Here is a 14591-nt window from a genome sequence, read left to right as displayed (position 1 = left end):
ATATATATATATATATATATATATATATATATATATATATATATATATATATATATATATATATATATATATATATATATATATATATATATATATAAAGGTAAGTAGTAAAATGCTGTTTTTTTTCTGGCGAGCCTTCGAATGTATGCGCGGTGCTTTATGGAAAATACGTCATTAGTAAACATGCTTTATTTTATATTGAATGCATGATTTTACCAATGTAATAAATATGTAGACTATCGAAAACATGACAAAATTGCAAGCAAAAGGGAACATAATTTTCGCAGATACTACTGATCGGACTGCTATTTTAAATGCTTTTTCTTACTTTGCACGAAGTTTAATTTAAAATTTCATTTACCGACTTGAATAAAATTGGTCCTGAGTACGATATGTATTTATTATGTAACATTCGTCACTTCCTTGATGCTTGGAATCTTCCTAAAAAAAACTACCTGCGCTCCGATCCTTCTTTTGCACAGGAATCGCGTTCGTACACATTCGAGTGAAAACAAGAATGGCTTGTTCGCATTCGTTCGAAAGCAAGTGTTCGTCGTACAGTCGATACGGACGCTCTGTCGTAGGTTATTGATAAATTTTTACTCAGGTTATTCGTAATAACACACAAACTGCATAAATAATCAAGCTGGTTTGATTGGGACTCAACGTTAAATGTCATTTGAAAGTTGAAAAAACCTTTTCTAATTTTCTTTTTATAACAATTTTAATAATTTAATCCTAGTAGTGTAATGATGCCTTTCTCTTATTACTCATACAATCATCAATATTACTGTTGAGTTCTGAAAAACGGTTTATTGAATAGAAACAGGAAAGTTTGTTCGGGCGTAATCTAGCCAAATCTAAAAGTTTCGGAAAACTGTAAGACTTTTCCATTCTATTTATAAGTATGTGAAAATAGATTTGGCCATCATGAAAAAAAAGCTAGAGATCGGTTTTACAGTTTTTATCTACTATTTCCAATACTTCCGAAACATACACATATACACACAGATATTTTGCGTACTCAACGAACTGATTAGAATGGTATGTGACACTCGGCCCTCAGGGCCTCGACCAATTCATCGACATTCTACTATTATTTCGGACACTGAACGTAAAATAAATTTTTCTCAGCCGCAACACTCGGTTGTGTTTTCAAATCCTAACTTCGGTGTTGCTTTTCGTTTTCTTCCTTACCAGCACGTATCGGTGCGTACCGGTTTTGTGTCGTCAATTTAGACGACGGTTTGAAAGTTTTGACACTCATCGCATTGTAGTTGCGGAACTGGAAGTCTGTTCCAGATGGAATTTAACAGTAGATTTGGAGAACATTTGAGCTCCAATTTAAATTAAGATTTGTGGAAAACGCTTCAACCATCGCTGAGAAATCGAAGTGAGTTTTACTTTTGGAGCTTTTCTTCACTACTTCCGGTGCACCCGGAACAGAAATCGAACACTGGACGAATTTATCAGTCAGCTTTATGGGATTTGTAGCTGTTTTTACCATCGTTTGTGAAAGAATACTCACAGAAACACACAGACATTTGCTCAGTTCGTCGAACTGAATCGAATGCTTTTTTTTTTTTCATAAATACGTTTATTTCATAGGCAATATACATAAGTTTTTCTTCGCCGTGGCATCTACAATACATAGTACTTTAAACCTAATACATTTCGAATATCCTATTAGTATGTTGGTATTCATTAGTTAATCTAAACACTGTTTCTATCAAGCGAGTTGCTATTATAAATTACATTAAATGAAATACATTTATTTTGTACATGATCTTATAACTATTTCAGGTTTGTTTGTATCAGTTCATCACTTTTATTTAATATAAGATAGCTGGCTATTGGTTGAACTCATGGAAGAGAAAACAATCTAACATAAAATAAAATTTAAATTGGAACTCCAATGGACTTAATGAAATAATAAAGAAGTTTCATGTAAGGAACGTCACGACAAGCAAGAATGTCGCGAACTGGGACATTGGATAGTCTACCTTGGGTACGCAAGGAATTTATTAGTTGAGATCTGACATCACGATACTCCACGCATGTCCAAACAACATGGTCAATATCGCGGTAACCTTCGCCACAAGCACAATGATTAGTCTCGGAAAGTCCAATTCGAAGGAGATGTGCATCTAACGTGTAGTGATTGGACATGAGTCTGGACATCACACGAATGAAATCTCTACTCACATCCAATCCCCTGAACCATGCCTTTGTCGATATTTTAGGAATAATTGAGTGCATCCACCGACCCAGATCATCTTTATCCCAAGAAGCTTGCCAGCTGGCAAGTGTTCTTTGGCGAGACGCGCTATAGAATTCATTGAAAGCAATCGGACTCTCATAAATTTCACCCTCAATAGCACCACGTTTGGCTAAAATATCGGCTCTTTCATTGCCTGGAATGGAGCAATGAGCCGGGACCCAAACTATTGTGATTTGATAATTATTATTCAATATGACGTTCAGGCACTGTTTTATTTTGCCCAAGAAAAAAGGTTCATTTTTGCCAGCAGCCTTTGAGCGAATGGCTTCAATTGCACTCAGACTATCTGTGAAAAGAAAATAATGGTTTGGAGATAATGTGACGATTACACTCAAACTATAATGAACTGCTGCTAACTCTGCTATATAAACAGATGCAGGTTCTTGAAGCCTAAAGGAGACCGAAACATTATTGTTGAACATACCAAACCCTGTCGCTTCTTCAATTCGCGATCCGTCCGTGTAAAACATTTTCTCAGAGTCGATATGCCTGAACTTACTTGTAAATATTTTTGGGATTTCCAACGAGCGTAGGTGTTCCGGAATTCCACGCACTTCGCGCTGCATGGATGTGTCGAAAAATAAAGTTGAGTCAGGGACATTTAGGAGGCTGACACGGATAGGAATATATCTTGAAGGGTTGATTTCCTGTGACATATGGTTAAAATATACAGTCATGAATCTTGTTTGAGATTGAAGCTCAACTAGCCTTTCGAAGTTATTAATAACTAGGGGATTCAGTACCTCGCATCTTATTAGTAGTCGCGACGAAAGCTCCCAAAAACGATCCTTCAATGGAAGAACTCCCGCCAGAACTTCAAGACTCATTGTATGTGTCGAATGCATGCAGCCTAAAGCAATTCGCAAACAACGATATTGAATTCGCTCTAATTTGATAATATGAGAATTTGCAGCGGAACGAAAGCAAACGCATCCATATTCCATCACTGAAAGTATCGTTGTCTGATACAATTTTATTAGATCTTCCGGATGAGCACATGAATCGAATGCTATATGATTTTGATTTTCGGCACTCCGGGCGATTGCATAGCCTTTCTTTATGAGAATGGCAAAAACATGTAAATTCAAGACTTTATTCTCCTAATGAGTCTACGTGGCGTTTGAATGACTTCATACCTGGACATCAGAACTAATTGGCTCAAGTGGCACGTTACCTCCCAAGTAGCAATCCGCAACTAGTTCTGATGCGACTAAGTCCAAACTATGTTGCAACAAGAGCACGAATATGTTTTTTATGTTATATTGGCTAAAACAAGGTGACAGCAATGTTTCTTCATAACACAACCAGTTACGAAATAGTTATTTAGGTTTCAAATCACCACATCTTTTGGTCATATTGAATTAAATATAAATTTTAAGCTATCGTAACTTAATCCAAACATATCTTTAATCACAACTTTATTTCTAGCTACTAGTTGAAAATAAGTTCATTTGACTCCAATATTGACATCCCGTAACTAGTTCTGATACCACTTAGCCAAACTATGTTGCAACAAGAGCACGAACATGTTTTTTACGTTATGCTGGTTAAAACAAGGTGACGGTAGTGTTTCATTATAACATAAACATTGAACTAGCTATCATTTGTAAGTTATCGTTACTTGATTCTAACATATCTTTAATCACAGTTTTGGTTTTAGCTACTAGTTGAAAAAAGGTTGCGAAACCATTATAAATACGTAAGCGTATATGTAAATCGTTACTATGTGAATTGATGTAGTAATAACTTAGATTTTATGATATTATAACATATAATTTCTTCATTGATTCAGATAGTTATCGGTAGGTTTTCCCAACGTTATGATAACGAAAATGCAAACAAAACAACCTTTGTTGGCTTGAATATGGCGAACACAATATGGAGTCTCAAGAAGTGTATGAAACATAAATAAAACCAGGATATTACTTTTTTCAAAACTACTTTTTGCATAAAATTGTGAAAGGCAGAATAGTCATTTTTGTTCTATGCACTTTCATAAACACGAAGAAAATAATATAGGGATTGAACATCGATTGTGATAATTCAATAATTCTCATGATTTATGAATTTAAAATGATGAGAAATCACTCTACTTGGAATAATTTTGAGCATTCTGAACAAAGTGTTGTTTTGTTGTTTATTTTACATATATTTATAAACAGATTTTGATTGAAGGCGCATGAAAAACAGTTAAGTAAAATTGAATTCTGCTCGACAGTTTTAAAATCGTTGTGAAATTTGTACCTTGTATCAAGTTTGTGATTTAAAGTACTCTTCTGCTTTTTTATTGATGATAGAAAAGTATTCTGGATTCATTCAATGTTTATACTGTAGATGGTGACTAAGTTTCAACTAGTTTACTTGGAAACAAGTTATTTTCAAGTTATGAAAAGATAAGTTATTTCAGTATGGCATTACAACGTAACGACAACTTATTTTTAGCTGACTTAACAACTAGCAGAAACTGCGCTTTTTGAGTCATGCAATTGGTTAGATGTTAGTAACAATCACTCAAATATCTGGTTGCAAACTAGTCACAAACAAGCTAGCGTAACAAAAATTGTTACTTGGGCTGGATAATACCTGGATAATTCATCTGATATCACTCAGGATGTTTAAGGGACGGGTAGGGTCTAATACATTTGAAAAATCAATTATTTTTTTCTTGGTATTTTCTTATAGTAAAACATTTCAACAATACTCTGTGAAATTTTCAAGCCTATCGAAACAAAACTCAGCAAGTTATTGGCCTTTACCTTTGCCTATCACATACTGCGAAGAAGTAAGAGCTTGGCGCACAGGCCCAAAATTTCTGCTTCGGTTGACATAAAAACTTAACAAAACATTCTTGAAAAAGTTTCATTATAACAAATTATAAAAGAAAAAATATGATGTATATATTTTGAAATGAAAATCATTTAGACTCTACCCCCCTTTAAGGATAAAAAGAGTCTGTTTATTTTATATGTTATGTTTAAATTAAACCACTACAGTATTTTTTTCGAATTGGGCTGCTTTCAACGTCCTAAGGTAGGCAGTTTTTAATTGATGCTTCATAAAATATGTTAGTTTATCTTTTCTCGACATTATTTCGTACAATTAACTTATGTGAATCTGGAACATGATGGTAGTATAAATCTCGTGGGTTGTTAAAAGTTAAAATCAAAACTATATCCGATGGTCATTTTTCTCTCGTAATCGTCAAAACGTGTGACGTATTCCTGGTTCATTTCGTCCCTGTATGATCCAACTTTTCCACTTCTAATGAATCTGCAAAAAACAACGTTTTAGTTTCCTTCAAGCTATTATTGCACTTCAGCTTAAACAACCGAAATTCGTTCGAGTCGTTCTTTTTTCTTGCATCGCTATAGTTAGTGTTTCTTGCCCATTCGACCAATGCATCCATGTTGCATGACTTATTTGCTAAATGGAATAGATCAAGTGTAATAAAAATTATACTGCATTAGTCTACGATATTCGATTTTTTATAACCTTTGATTTTGACTTAGTCTTAAATTATATCAAACTATTTTGCGATGAGCAAGAGTAACATTTTGGTCGCACAAAAATTGTTGAGTTGGTTTTAAATAGGGATTGAGTTATTTTGAATAAAGTGTGCATAATTTAGTTTCATAGCGTCACGAATTCGGCATTGTCATCTCAGCGTTAGTTTTTTTCTCTTTGAAAGCAATGTACCTTTGAAGACACATCCGTTTTGAACTGTATTGTGGAATTGAAGCAAAAAATTCTGCTGTACATTTGAAATCGGTAGATGATGTACTCGAATGGCCGATAGTTACAATTTAATATAAACAGCTTTTAGCTTCATTATTGAATTCAATTAATGAGATATGGAACGACTTGAATAAGATGTTGATTGCATTACACTCACACATCCGGGGTTGGAGAGGCCAGTATGGCTTAACTGAGCTCTGTTTTATGTTTCATTTTCATACTACCGACCCTTATTACCAGAATGAAGTGGAAATTACGTGAAGTGAATGTATCCTACGTACGTATCGTTTGACACGATGACAATAAATAAACGGTAAATCAAGTTCATCTCTGACGTTTATTGGTGGTTTGTGTACCATGGAATACTGTGGAATGAGATGAAATATTGTAGAATAGACCAAAATAATAAAGACTGAACATATGAGCAAACCACTGATAGCTCTTGATTTTACGTTTCGTCTTGGACTCATCAGTGCGTAGCAGTTTACGTTGAACTGCTACCTCCGACCTGACGGTTCAACATAAACCCTAGACAGACATAAAGTTAATGCTATTTTGCCGAAACTCGTTTCGTTCGGAAGGTCAGTTTTGATATTACACTTAGGTGTAATATCAAAGAAGTGTTTTGCAAAAGTGCACCGAGTATAAATTAGGGGGTAAAAATCCTTTACCTCTTAAACTTACCACTGATAGCCGCCAAACGATGTTCATTCAGTTTATTTTGGGAAGTTGTTTCGTTTTCGTGTGGGACCTGATGTGTGAGATGATCTGTGAGTGAAGTGTAAGAGGAAGTGCATGCAAGAACAGTAATAAAGGCCACCGTTTCAACTCAGGACCAACGATCGACTAATAATAGAGATAAAAGTAACGGTACCCCCTTCATCTCACCTCAATTGGTCATCTCATATACGAAAATCATTAGTTAGAGTGAAATCTGTTGTTTATGTTCGATATATTGACTTTTTCTGCAGTATTGCTTCACATTGTAATTTTATCACAATTAATTGATTGAAAATCGAGTAATCGGTGAAATAACATGGTGACTCTACTAATGAGATGGCTATTGGTACATTCTCCCTAGTTAAAATCTATTAGTATAGAAATAGTAACTTAAAATTACGATGTTTGCTTGTGGAGTGTATGTATGTATGTATGTATCAATGTATGTATGTGTGTGTATATGTGTGTATGCGTTTATGTATACATGTATGTATGTATAATTTTCATTGCATAAAAAACTACAACTAAATCCGTAAGACACAAATTCTAACAACAGTTCTATAGAACTAAAACAGTGATCATGTGGGCACCATAGCCTAGGAATGTCCGTGTGTTAATTTAAAATAGAAGCTCATAGAAGCAAATCTTATCAAGTGTCCAGTGTAGAACTGAAGCAATTTTACCAACTTTGACACGATGTGAGATATGTGTTTGTGGAATAATACGGTTCTTGTGGACCATTTCATCCAATAACACCTAGTATTTCCATGCAGAATACATGTAATTCTTGTTACAGATTACCGAATAATTCCCTTTCCACAATATTTTGTTTCTTTCTTATTTTAACTTCATTACTCTCAGTACGGAACTACGATTAATAAAGTACTCAATATATTTCTCAAAGGACCAAAAAATGCGTATATTCCTCCGCATATTGCAATGATTATGACAGAACAAATACTTCCACTCATTTGATTGATGGTATGTATGTGTACATAGGTTGAAATGTCTATTAACTCAATATTTCTGTTTCCCTTGTCCTTTCACTCAGAAAGAAGAATAGAATCATGTCCTCTGGGGGCCGCAAACAGTGCGACAAAATAGTCCAAAGTCTGCAAACCTAGTAGTTTGATTGCATGTTAAATATCTCTTAGATTGCGTTGTAGAAAGCTTGGTAGTTTCTCTGACATACGCTATTTTCACCCAGTTCTTCAATAATGCTACACTCACTCATCAATCATAATTCATATCTCGCTATGCGGATGCAATAAAATACAACAAAATACATCGACGAAGATAGAAACAATCAGAGCAAATTAGAAAAGTTAGTGTAAGGAGACCAATCATTTTGATGTCATTTCTTGATAATCAAAGTAATATCCATATGTACCGCTTCGGACATAAAATACTATACGAGGTCTGTTCAAAAAGTTCACGGAATTTTTTAATTGTGCGCGTCTGGAGAGTCCGGTGGTCAATTTTTTTTTTTATTGTGTTGGTACATATGTCCCTAATGTATGGTGAAATTTTCAGCTGTATTCATTGTTTACATTCTGTCTTGTAGCGGCTGGTGTAGACGTGTTTTTTTGAGCTCGGCGATTTTTGTTAGTTTAAACAATGGAAGAATTGAAGAGTCAAAGAATTTGTATTAAATTTTGCGTGAAAAATGAAATAAAGTGTAATCAAGTGTGCGAAATGTTACAGAGAGCCTACGGTGAGTCTGCTATGAAAAAAACAAGTGTTTACGAGTGGTATGAGCGTTTCCAAGATGGCCGCGAAGACGTTAAAGACGACGAACGCTCCGGTCGACCCAGCACGTCAATAATCGATGAAAATGTGGGAAAAGTGGAAAAAATGATTATGGATGATCGCCGAATCACTATTAGAGAAGTTGCTGTTGAAGTTGGCATATCAGTTGGCTCATGCCATCATATTTTTTCAAATGTTTTGGGCATGAAACGAGTGGCAGCAAAATTCGTTCCAAAACTGCTGAATTTTGATAAAAGAAACATCGCTCAGGAGCTGTTAAACGACGTCAACGACGATCCAAATTTACTTGAAAGGGTCATAACTGGTGATGAAACATGGGTGTACGGTTATGATGTCGAAACAAAAGCGTTTTTCATCGATTGAAGAGATAAAGGCAGAATCGCTGAGAGTGCTACAGAGCATTACAAAAAGTGACTATCAGGGGTGTTTCGAAGACTGGAAAAAACACTGGCATAAGTGTATTATATCTAGGGGGGATTACTTTGAAGGGGACCATATAGATGTAGACGAATAAATAAATATTTTTTTAGAAAAATGAGAATTCGGGGTACTTTTTGAACAGACCTCGTATAACAAAACAGGGCCAAGATCGAAGCGGATACAATACGAATGTACAGAATCAGTTGGTACACACCTAGAAAACTTCGCAGAATCCGGCAATTTTTTATCGAATTTTCAACAGCTGAACGTTCGGTAATCAGTTCGGTAACTGAATTGATTGCCGATCATTTGGTAATTTCTGAATTGTCAAACAACTACCGTAAATAGAATGGTTTGGTAATTATTTTGTGTGCTTGTTTTCTTTCAAAAAACAACACTAATTTCCAACTTACGATTTGATTTTTCGGATTTGGATGTTTTTTTCACAGAAACGAATGAAAAAAAAATCGAATCAGTCGTGGCGATAGTTGAGTAAAAACGTCTCGGTTGACCGGAATTATGAGCGCCTTCCAGAACACTACAATCCGTCGAGTCTACCAGAAATTGACCTCAAACGATATGTGTTGGTAGCAAGTGGACAATTGATATGAAATTTTTTTCTGCCTATAAGTGAACAAAAAGATTTGAGTAGCTCTTATTTTTCACAGTTAGTTTCCACGACAATCAGTATTTACTATCGACAGTGTTATGTCTGGTTTGCTTTGGAAGAGTCAAATAATGATGTCAGACCTACACATCTAAATATGAACATTTGGTTACATTCATAGTCAGCAGTGTTTAAATGAGGTATGAATACTCAAAAGTTAGTTTTGCCGATCAATGCTTCGTTCAAACTCCTAAGATAGAACTGAAGTGTGAGCGCTGTACAAATTCAAGCATTCCTTTGACTTTTTTAAAAGTTTTTGAGAGGAAAGTTTTAAAACGTCTTTCTCTTCATAAGATTGTCTTTTCTCTTAGCGAATTCAGCAGCACAACATTTTGAGAAAGGAAAGAAAATGCAAATAAATTTCGCTTATTTTCTTAATAGGGAATCCTCGTCAAGTGTAGGAAGAAATTGTACGGCACTTGGATAACAAAATAAATGTTTTTTCTTCATTTCTACGAAAGAAATTCAGAAAGACAACTCTTTTGGTGATAAAATTCAACAAAGTATTAAAAAAAATAACACAGAGGAGCGGTGGAGGCATTATTTGTGCAATATAATCTGCAAAACCCTTCTCAATCCACCTACTGGTGTGATGATTCCTTTCTCTTTCTTCAAAACAGTATCATGCATTTTTTTTTCTTTATTAAATAATTTCTGACACTAATTATGGCTCTTTTTTGATACCAATTAATTGAGATTGATTCGAGTAGTTTACGAAAGCTTGCTTAAACATTAATGCAATCTATGAGACTGTAGGAACTTTTTTAGGCCTAAGTTTGTGGAAATCGATCAAATCATCTCTGAGAAAATTGAGTGAGTCTCGTTTTAGAGTTTTTGATCACTATTTCCGGTACTTCTGGAATCGGGAAATTGGAACTAGTATAGCCGAAGTTGATTCGTTAAGGGAGTAATTAGAAAGCCTACAAATTAAATCAGTTTATACATTTTTGCATCATCGCTCTAAATGACGGTGTGTTAGTAAGTAATTAATATAGCCTACACATTAAATCACTTTTTACCAATGTGCAATTAATTTTAAACACATTTTACCCTATGGAAGCATGATGAAATTCAATAACAACCTATGGGACTACGAGATTTTTTATTTTATGAGTGACATTATTTCACACATACATACACACACAGACATTGCTCAGCTCAATAAACTGTGTCGAATGATATAGAGCATTTTTTTTTCACTAGTCGAATGGTACATAACACTATGGATCCCGAGGCTCCGTTCGATAGTCGTTTTTTCCGAAATTCTAATACCTTTCTATAGAAAAGGCAAAAACAGTGGTACCGCCAGAAGAGAAAATTTTGTTGTTTCGTCACTTGCATTCATTTTTGTATCTGTAACAGTCTTTACTAAATTGTCTTTTCTACTTGGCGAATACCGAGGAATCAACGAGAAAAGATAAAAATATTTGAGAGCGATGAGAAAATGTAGCTCGATGACTTTCCACTGGATAGCTTTGATAGTTTCCTCTAGGTTAAAAAATGGAAATTTTGTGACCGGAATTCAACTGATGTGCTTTAGTTCATTATCTATTGACGTTTTTCATTAAAAAACACGGGTAAAAAATAAGCAATTTTACAAAATTTAAATCGGGAAATCTCCTTTTATGTTGTAGAAGCAGAAAGGATCAGCGAAAGAGACTAAACATGAGTATTTAAATCTAGTAACAATGACTTGAAATTCAATGCTCCACTGCTGAATTAAGCAGCATTTTCATTTAATAATGCATTTGAGTTTACCCGGTTTGAACGAAACTGATTTTTCTTTCAAACCTTAATTTTTTTATTTTTTTTAAATCTCCGAGCAAAATCGTTGAAAGAAACACATAAAGACATTTTCCGATCATGTCAATCTGAGTCGAATAGTACATAACACTAGGGGTCTCCGAGGTTTTGATCAAAAGGCGGGTTTCCCAGCAATTCTATATCCTTTCTATAGAAAAAGGCAAGAAATATTTCAATAGTGGTTTGAGGTATTCAGAATATCCACTGCAGATGTGACATGAGTGAATAATGCAATGTTGTAACTATATTCATATTATCACGAATATACCAACAAAATTGTTTTTAACTATTTCTTTGAATAAATATCTCAATTTATATTTTAGTATATTTACGTTTCGTCTTAGACTCGTCAGTGCAGAGCAGTTCAAATTGAACTGCTTACTACAAACTTAAACAGTTCAATTTGAACCGCTAAGCAGACGTAAAGTTATTGCTATTTGTAACACACTTGTAAAAGCACAGAAGTGCTAAGTCTTTCCTGACGTACCGAACGAAAACAAGTTTCGACTAATACTGGCCGATTCAGATGGTCATTTAGGGATTAACCTTATTTTGTGCTAGGGCACATAACCAATTTCACTATCTTTACGTTTCGTCTTAGACTAGATATTTTAGTGTTCCCCTTCTGAGCAGGTGTATAAACAAACATATTTTGTACAGTTTCTTCTGATTAAAAATATCTCGATTACCTCTCATTGAATCCACCGACAAGTGCCCTACCAGTGCATCAATTTCTTGATCATTGTACGATTTTTCCAGAAACGATGAAACTGTTAATATCACTTGTCTTAAATTTCGTTTCATTTGTTCGTACGTTATAAACAACACATTATCTTCGTTCCGTAGCTTCCAGTAGTCCAGCACATGCTCACTGAACGGTGCATAGATTAGGTTATCACTCAGGAATGCCTCATAAAAGTGCTCCTTGGGTCCGTCATAACCGACAATATTACAGTAGTGATGATAGAACGAAGTGGCAGCATCCTTTGTATTACGCGAGACATAAATAATTTTCGGTTTCACAGTCCAGATTTGATCTGGCAATAGCATGACCGGTAGATGCGATTTAATATGTCGAGGTTTGGGCAGGCGTACGATATCGCTTACGGAATCTCCGCCTATCAAACTTAAGGCTCCGGTTAACCTGGAACAGCCAATATCAATATGTACTGACCGAGGTAAAATTTGCAGCATTTGTGCACTTACTCTACAAATGGAAATCTTTCTTCCAATGATAACTTTCTGGCACGCTCAAAGTTCATTTCGTTATTTAGCAACCAAACCATTTCTTGTGTCCATGTTGTACCACATTTGGGGAAAGTAATAACCCACACATCATCCTTAAACACTTCCATTTTTTTTATTCTCTCAGCAATCGGTAAAAAGGTTTCGATCATTACACTGAATCTACTGGAATTATCTTTCAAAACTTCTGGGGTAAATTTTGGCAAACCATTGCACAATGTTACTTTATAATGCTTTTCTGTTCCGGGACACTCTATTCGGCGTAGAAGTTCATTTGAAATTTTTTCGAATTGGAACATCGCTCTGAAGTCAGACTCTGTTTCTGTCGTTTTTCATTCACCAACAGACGTTGACGAACTAACTGCAAAATAGTCGGTTGTAATGAACATGTAAGTCGAAGCGTTGACGCACTTTAGAAAGTTACGTTCCGGGACAGATAATAAGTGCAATGACTGCATTTGATTTCATATACAATTGTACCCATCCGCAGATGAAGTCTGCGCAGTATCTAATCGTTGAAGAATGAGAAGTGAAGGATTTCAACATTCCATGACCGTCGTATTATTCAATCCCGCTTGGAAATGAACGGTTGTATGCTGAAACAATGTTAAAACTATATCGAGTAGTTCGATTTCTATTGATTGGTTATGGTTATCGGTCATTCGTTTATCGCCGTTGTTTACGAACGAGTGGACTGACAGAATAGTTAATGCGGGTGCTTTGGCCGATGTCATTAGTTCAACTTATATTAACAATATTACATGTAGTTTATTATTCTTATAACAGATCGTTGATGCTATTGATTTAAATAAATACGAAAACGAATTTGTTAGTACATCATTTTGATCTCAATTTGATTTATCTTAAAGATTATTTGAGATAATATCATAATAGTTTTTATTATCTGCATTTTCGAGTTTCCTTTTGAGGTATCGTATCACTAAACTATATTGAACTGTTTTCGTTTTTCTTCCGTTGAACTATTCTTGGTTCATCTCTTGGCTTTTCGCGTTTTATGCCGGGAATTGGTCACCAATTTAAATTAACGTGATGGATTTGGGATGAATAAGAATATATCACATTTGTCCTGAACTGGTGAATTGAATTCGAAAAGGATGACTGTTATTATCAGGGATAAGAGTAAATTGATATCTTATGAACCGTGAAGGTACTTTCAAACGTTCGGTAACAAAACTGATATTATGCACATTGCAATGACGACGAAACTGATTCGGGCAGATGTAAATGCACTCTCGGATCGGGGGAAGTTTGAATGGACCTAAATTCATCCAACTTTGACACAGATGTTACCTTCTAACTGAAAGTCCTAGATGTATGTTTCTGGAATAGTATGTTTCACATGTACCATTTCATCCAACCCAAGTAGCAATCCGCAACTAGTTCTGATACGACAAAGTCCAAACTATGTTGCAACAAGAGCACGAATATGTGTTTTATGTTATACTGGTTAAAACATGGTGACAGCAATGTTTCATCATAACATGACTAGTTACGAAATAGTTATTTAGGTTTCCAATCATAACATCTTTGTGTCATATTGAATTAAATATAATTTATAAGCTTTCGTTACTTAATCCAAACATATTTTCAATCACAACAATGCTTCTAGCCACTAGTTGAAAATAAGTTTATTTGACTTCAATAGTAGCAACCCGATACCACTTAATCCAACTGTGTTGCAACAAGAGCACGAACATGTTTTTTATGTTATACTGGTTAAAACAAGGTGACAGCAGTGTTTCTTTATAACGTAAACATTAAACTAACTATCATTTGTAAGTTATCGTTACTTGATTCTAACATATATTTAATCACAGCTATGTTTTTAGCTACTAGTTGAAAAAAGGTTTATTTTCCGTTGCGAAACCATCATAAATACGTTAACGTATATGTGAATCGTTACTGTGAATTGATATAGCAATAACTTAG

The 14591-nt window shown here is 34.8% G+C and overlaps 2 protein-coding genes across 2 annotated transcripts in view; one reads left to right on the top strand and one right to left on the bottom strand.

Moving 5' to 3' along the window:
• The window catches only part of LOC131434429 (putative leucine-rich repeat-containing protein DDB_G0290503), an 85514-nt gene that overhangs the window by 12989 nt on the left and 57934 nt on the right, over positions 1-14591 (top strand). The window lies entirely within an intron of this gene.
• LOC131434433 (luciferin sulfotransferase-like) lies at positions 5272-12966 on the bottom strand. The gene is made up of 4 exons (XM_058601141.1): positions 12603-12966; positions 12086-12540; positions 5611-5704; positions 5272-5551 (listed from the first exon to the last, which is right to left on the bottom strand). The coding sequence occupies exons 1-4, from the start codon at positions 12938-12940 to the stop codon at positions 5431-5433; spliced, it is 1008 nt and encodes a 335-aa protein (XP_058457124.1). The 5' UTR covers positions 12941-12966; the 3' UTR covers positions 5272-5430.

This window comes from Malaya genurostris, chromosome 3 (assembly GCF_030247185.1).
Source record: "Malaya genurostris strain Urasoe2022 chromosome 3, Malgen_1.1, whole genome shotgun sequence".
NCBI classification, from domain to species: Eukaryota; Metazoa; Arthropoda; class Insecta; order Diptera; family Culicidae; genus Malaya; species Malaya genurostris.
The sequence above is the reverse complement of the archived record's forward strand: the minus strand, read 5'-3'. Positions and strand labels throughout refer to the sequence as shown.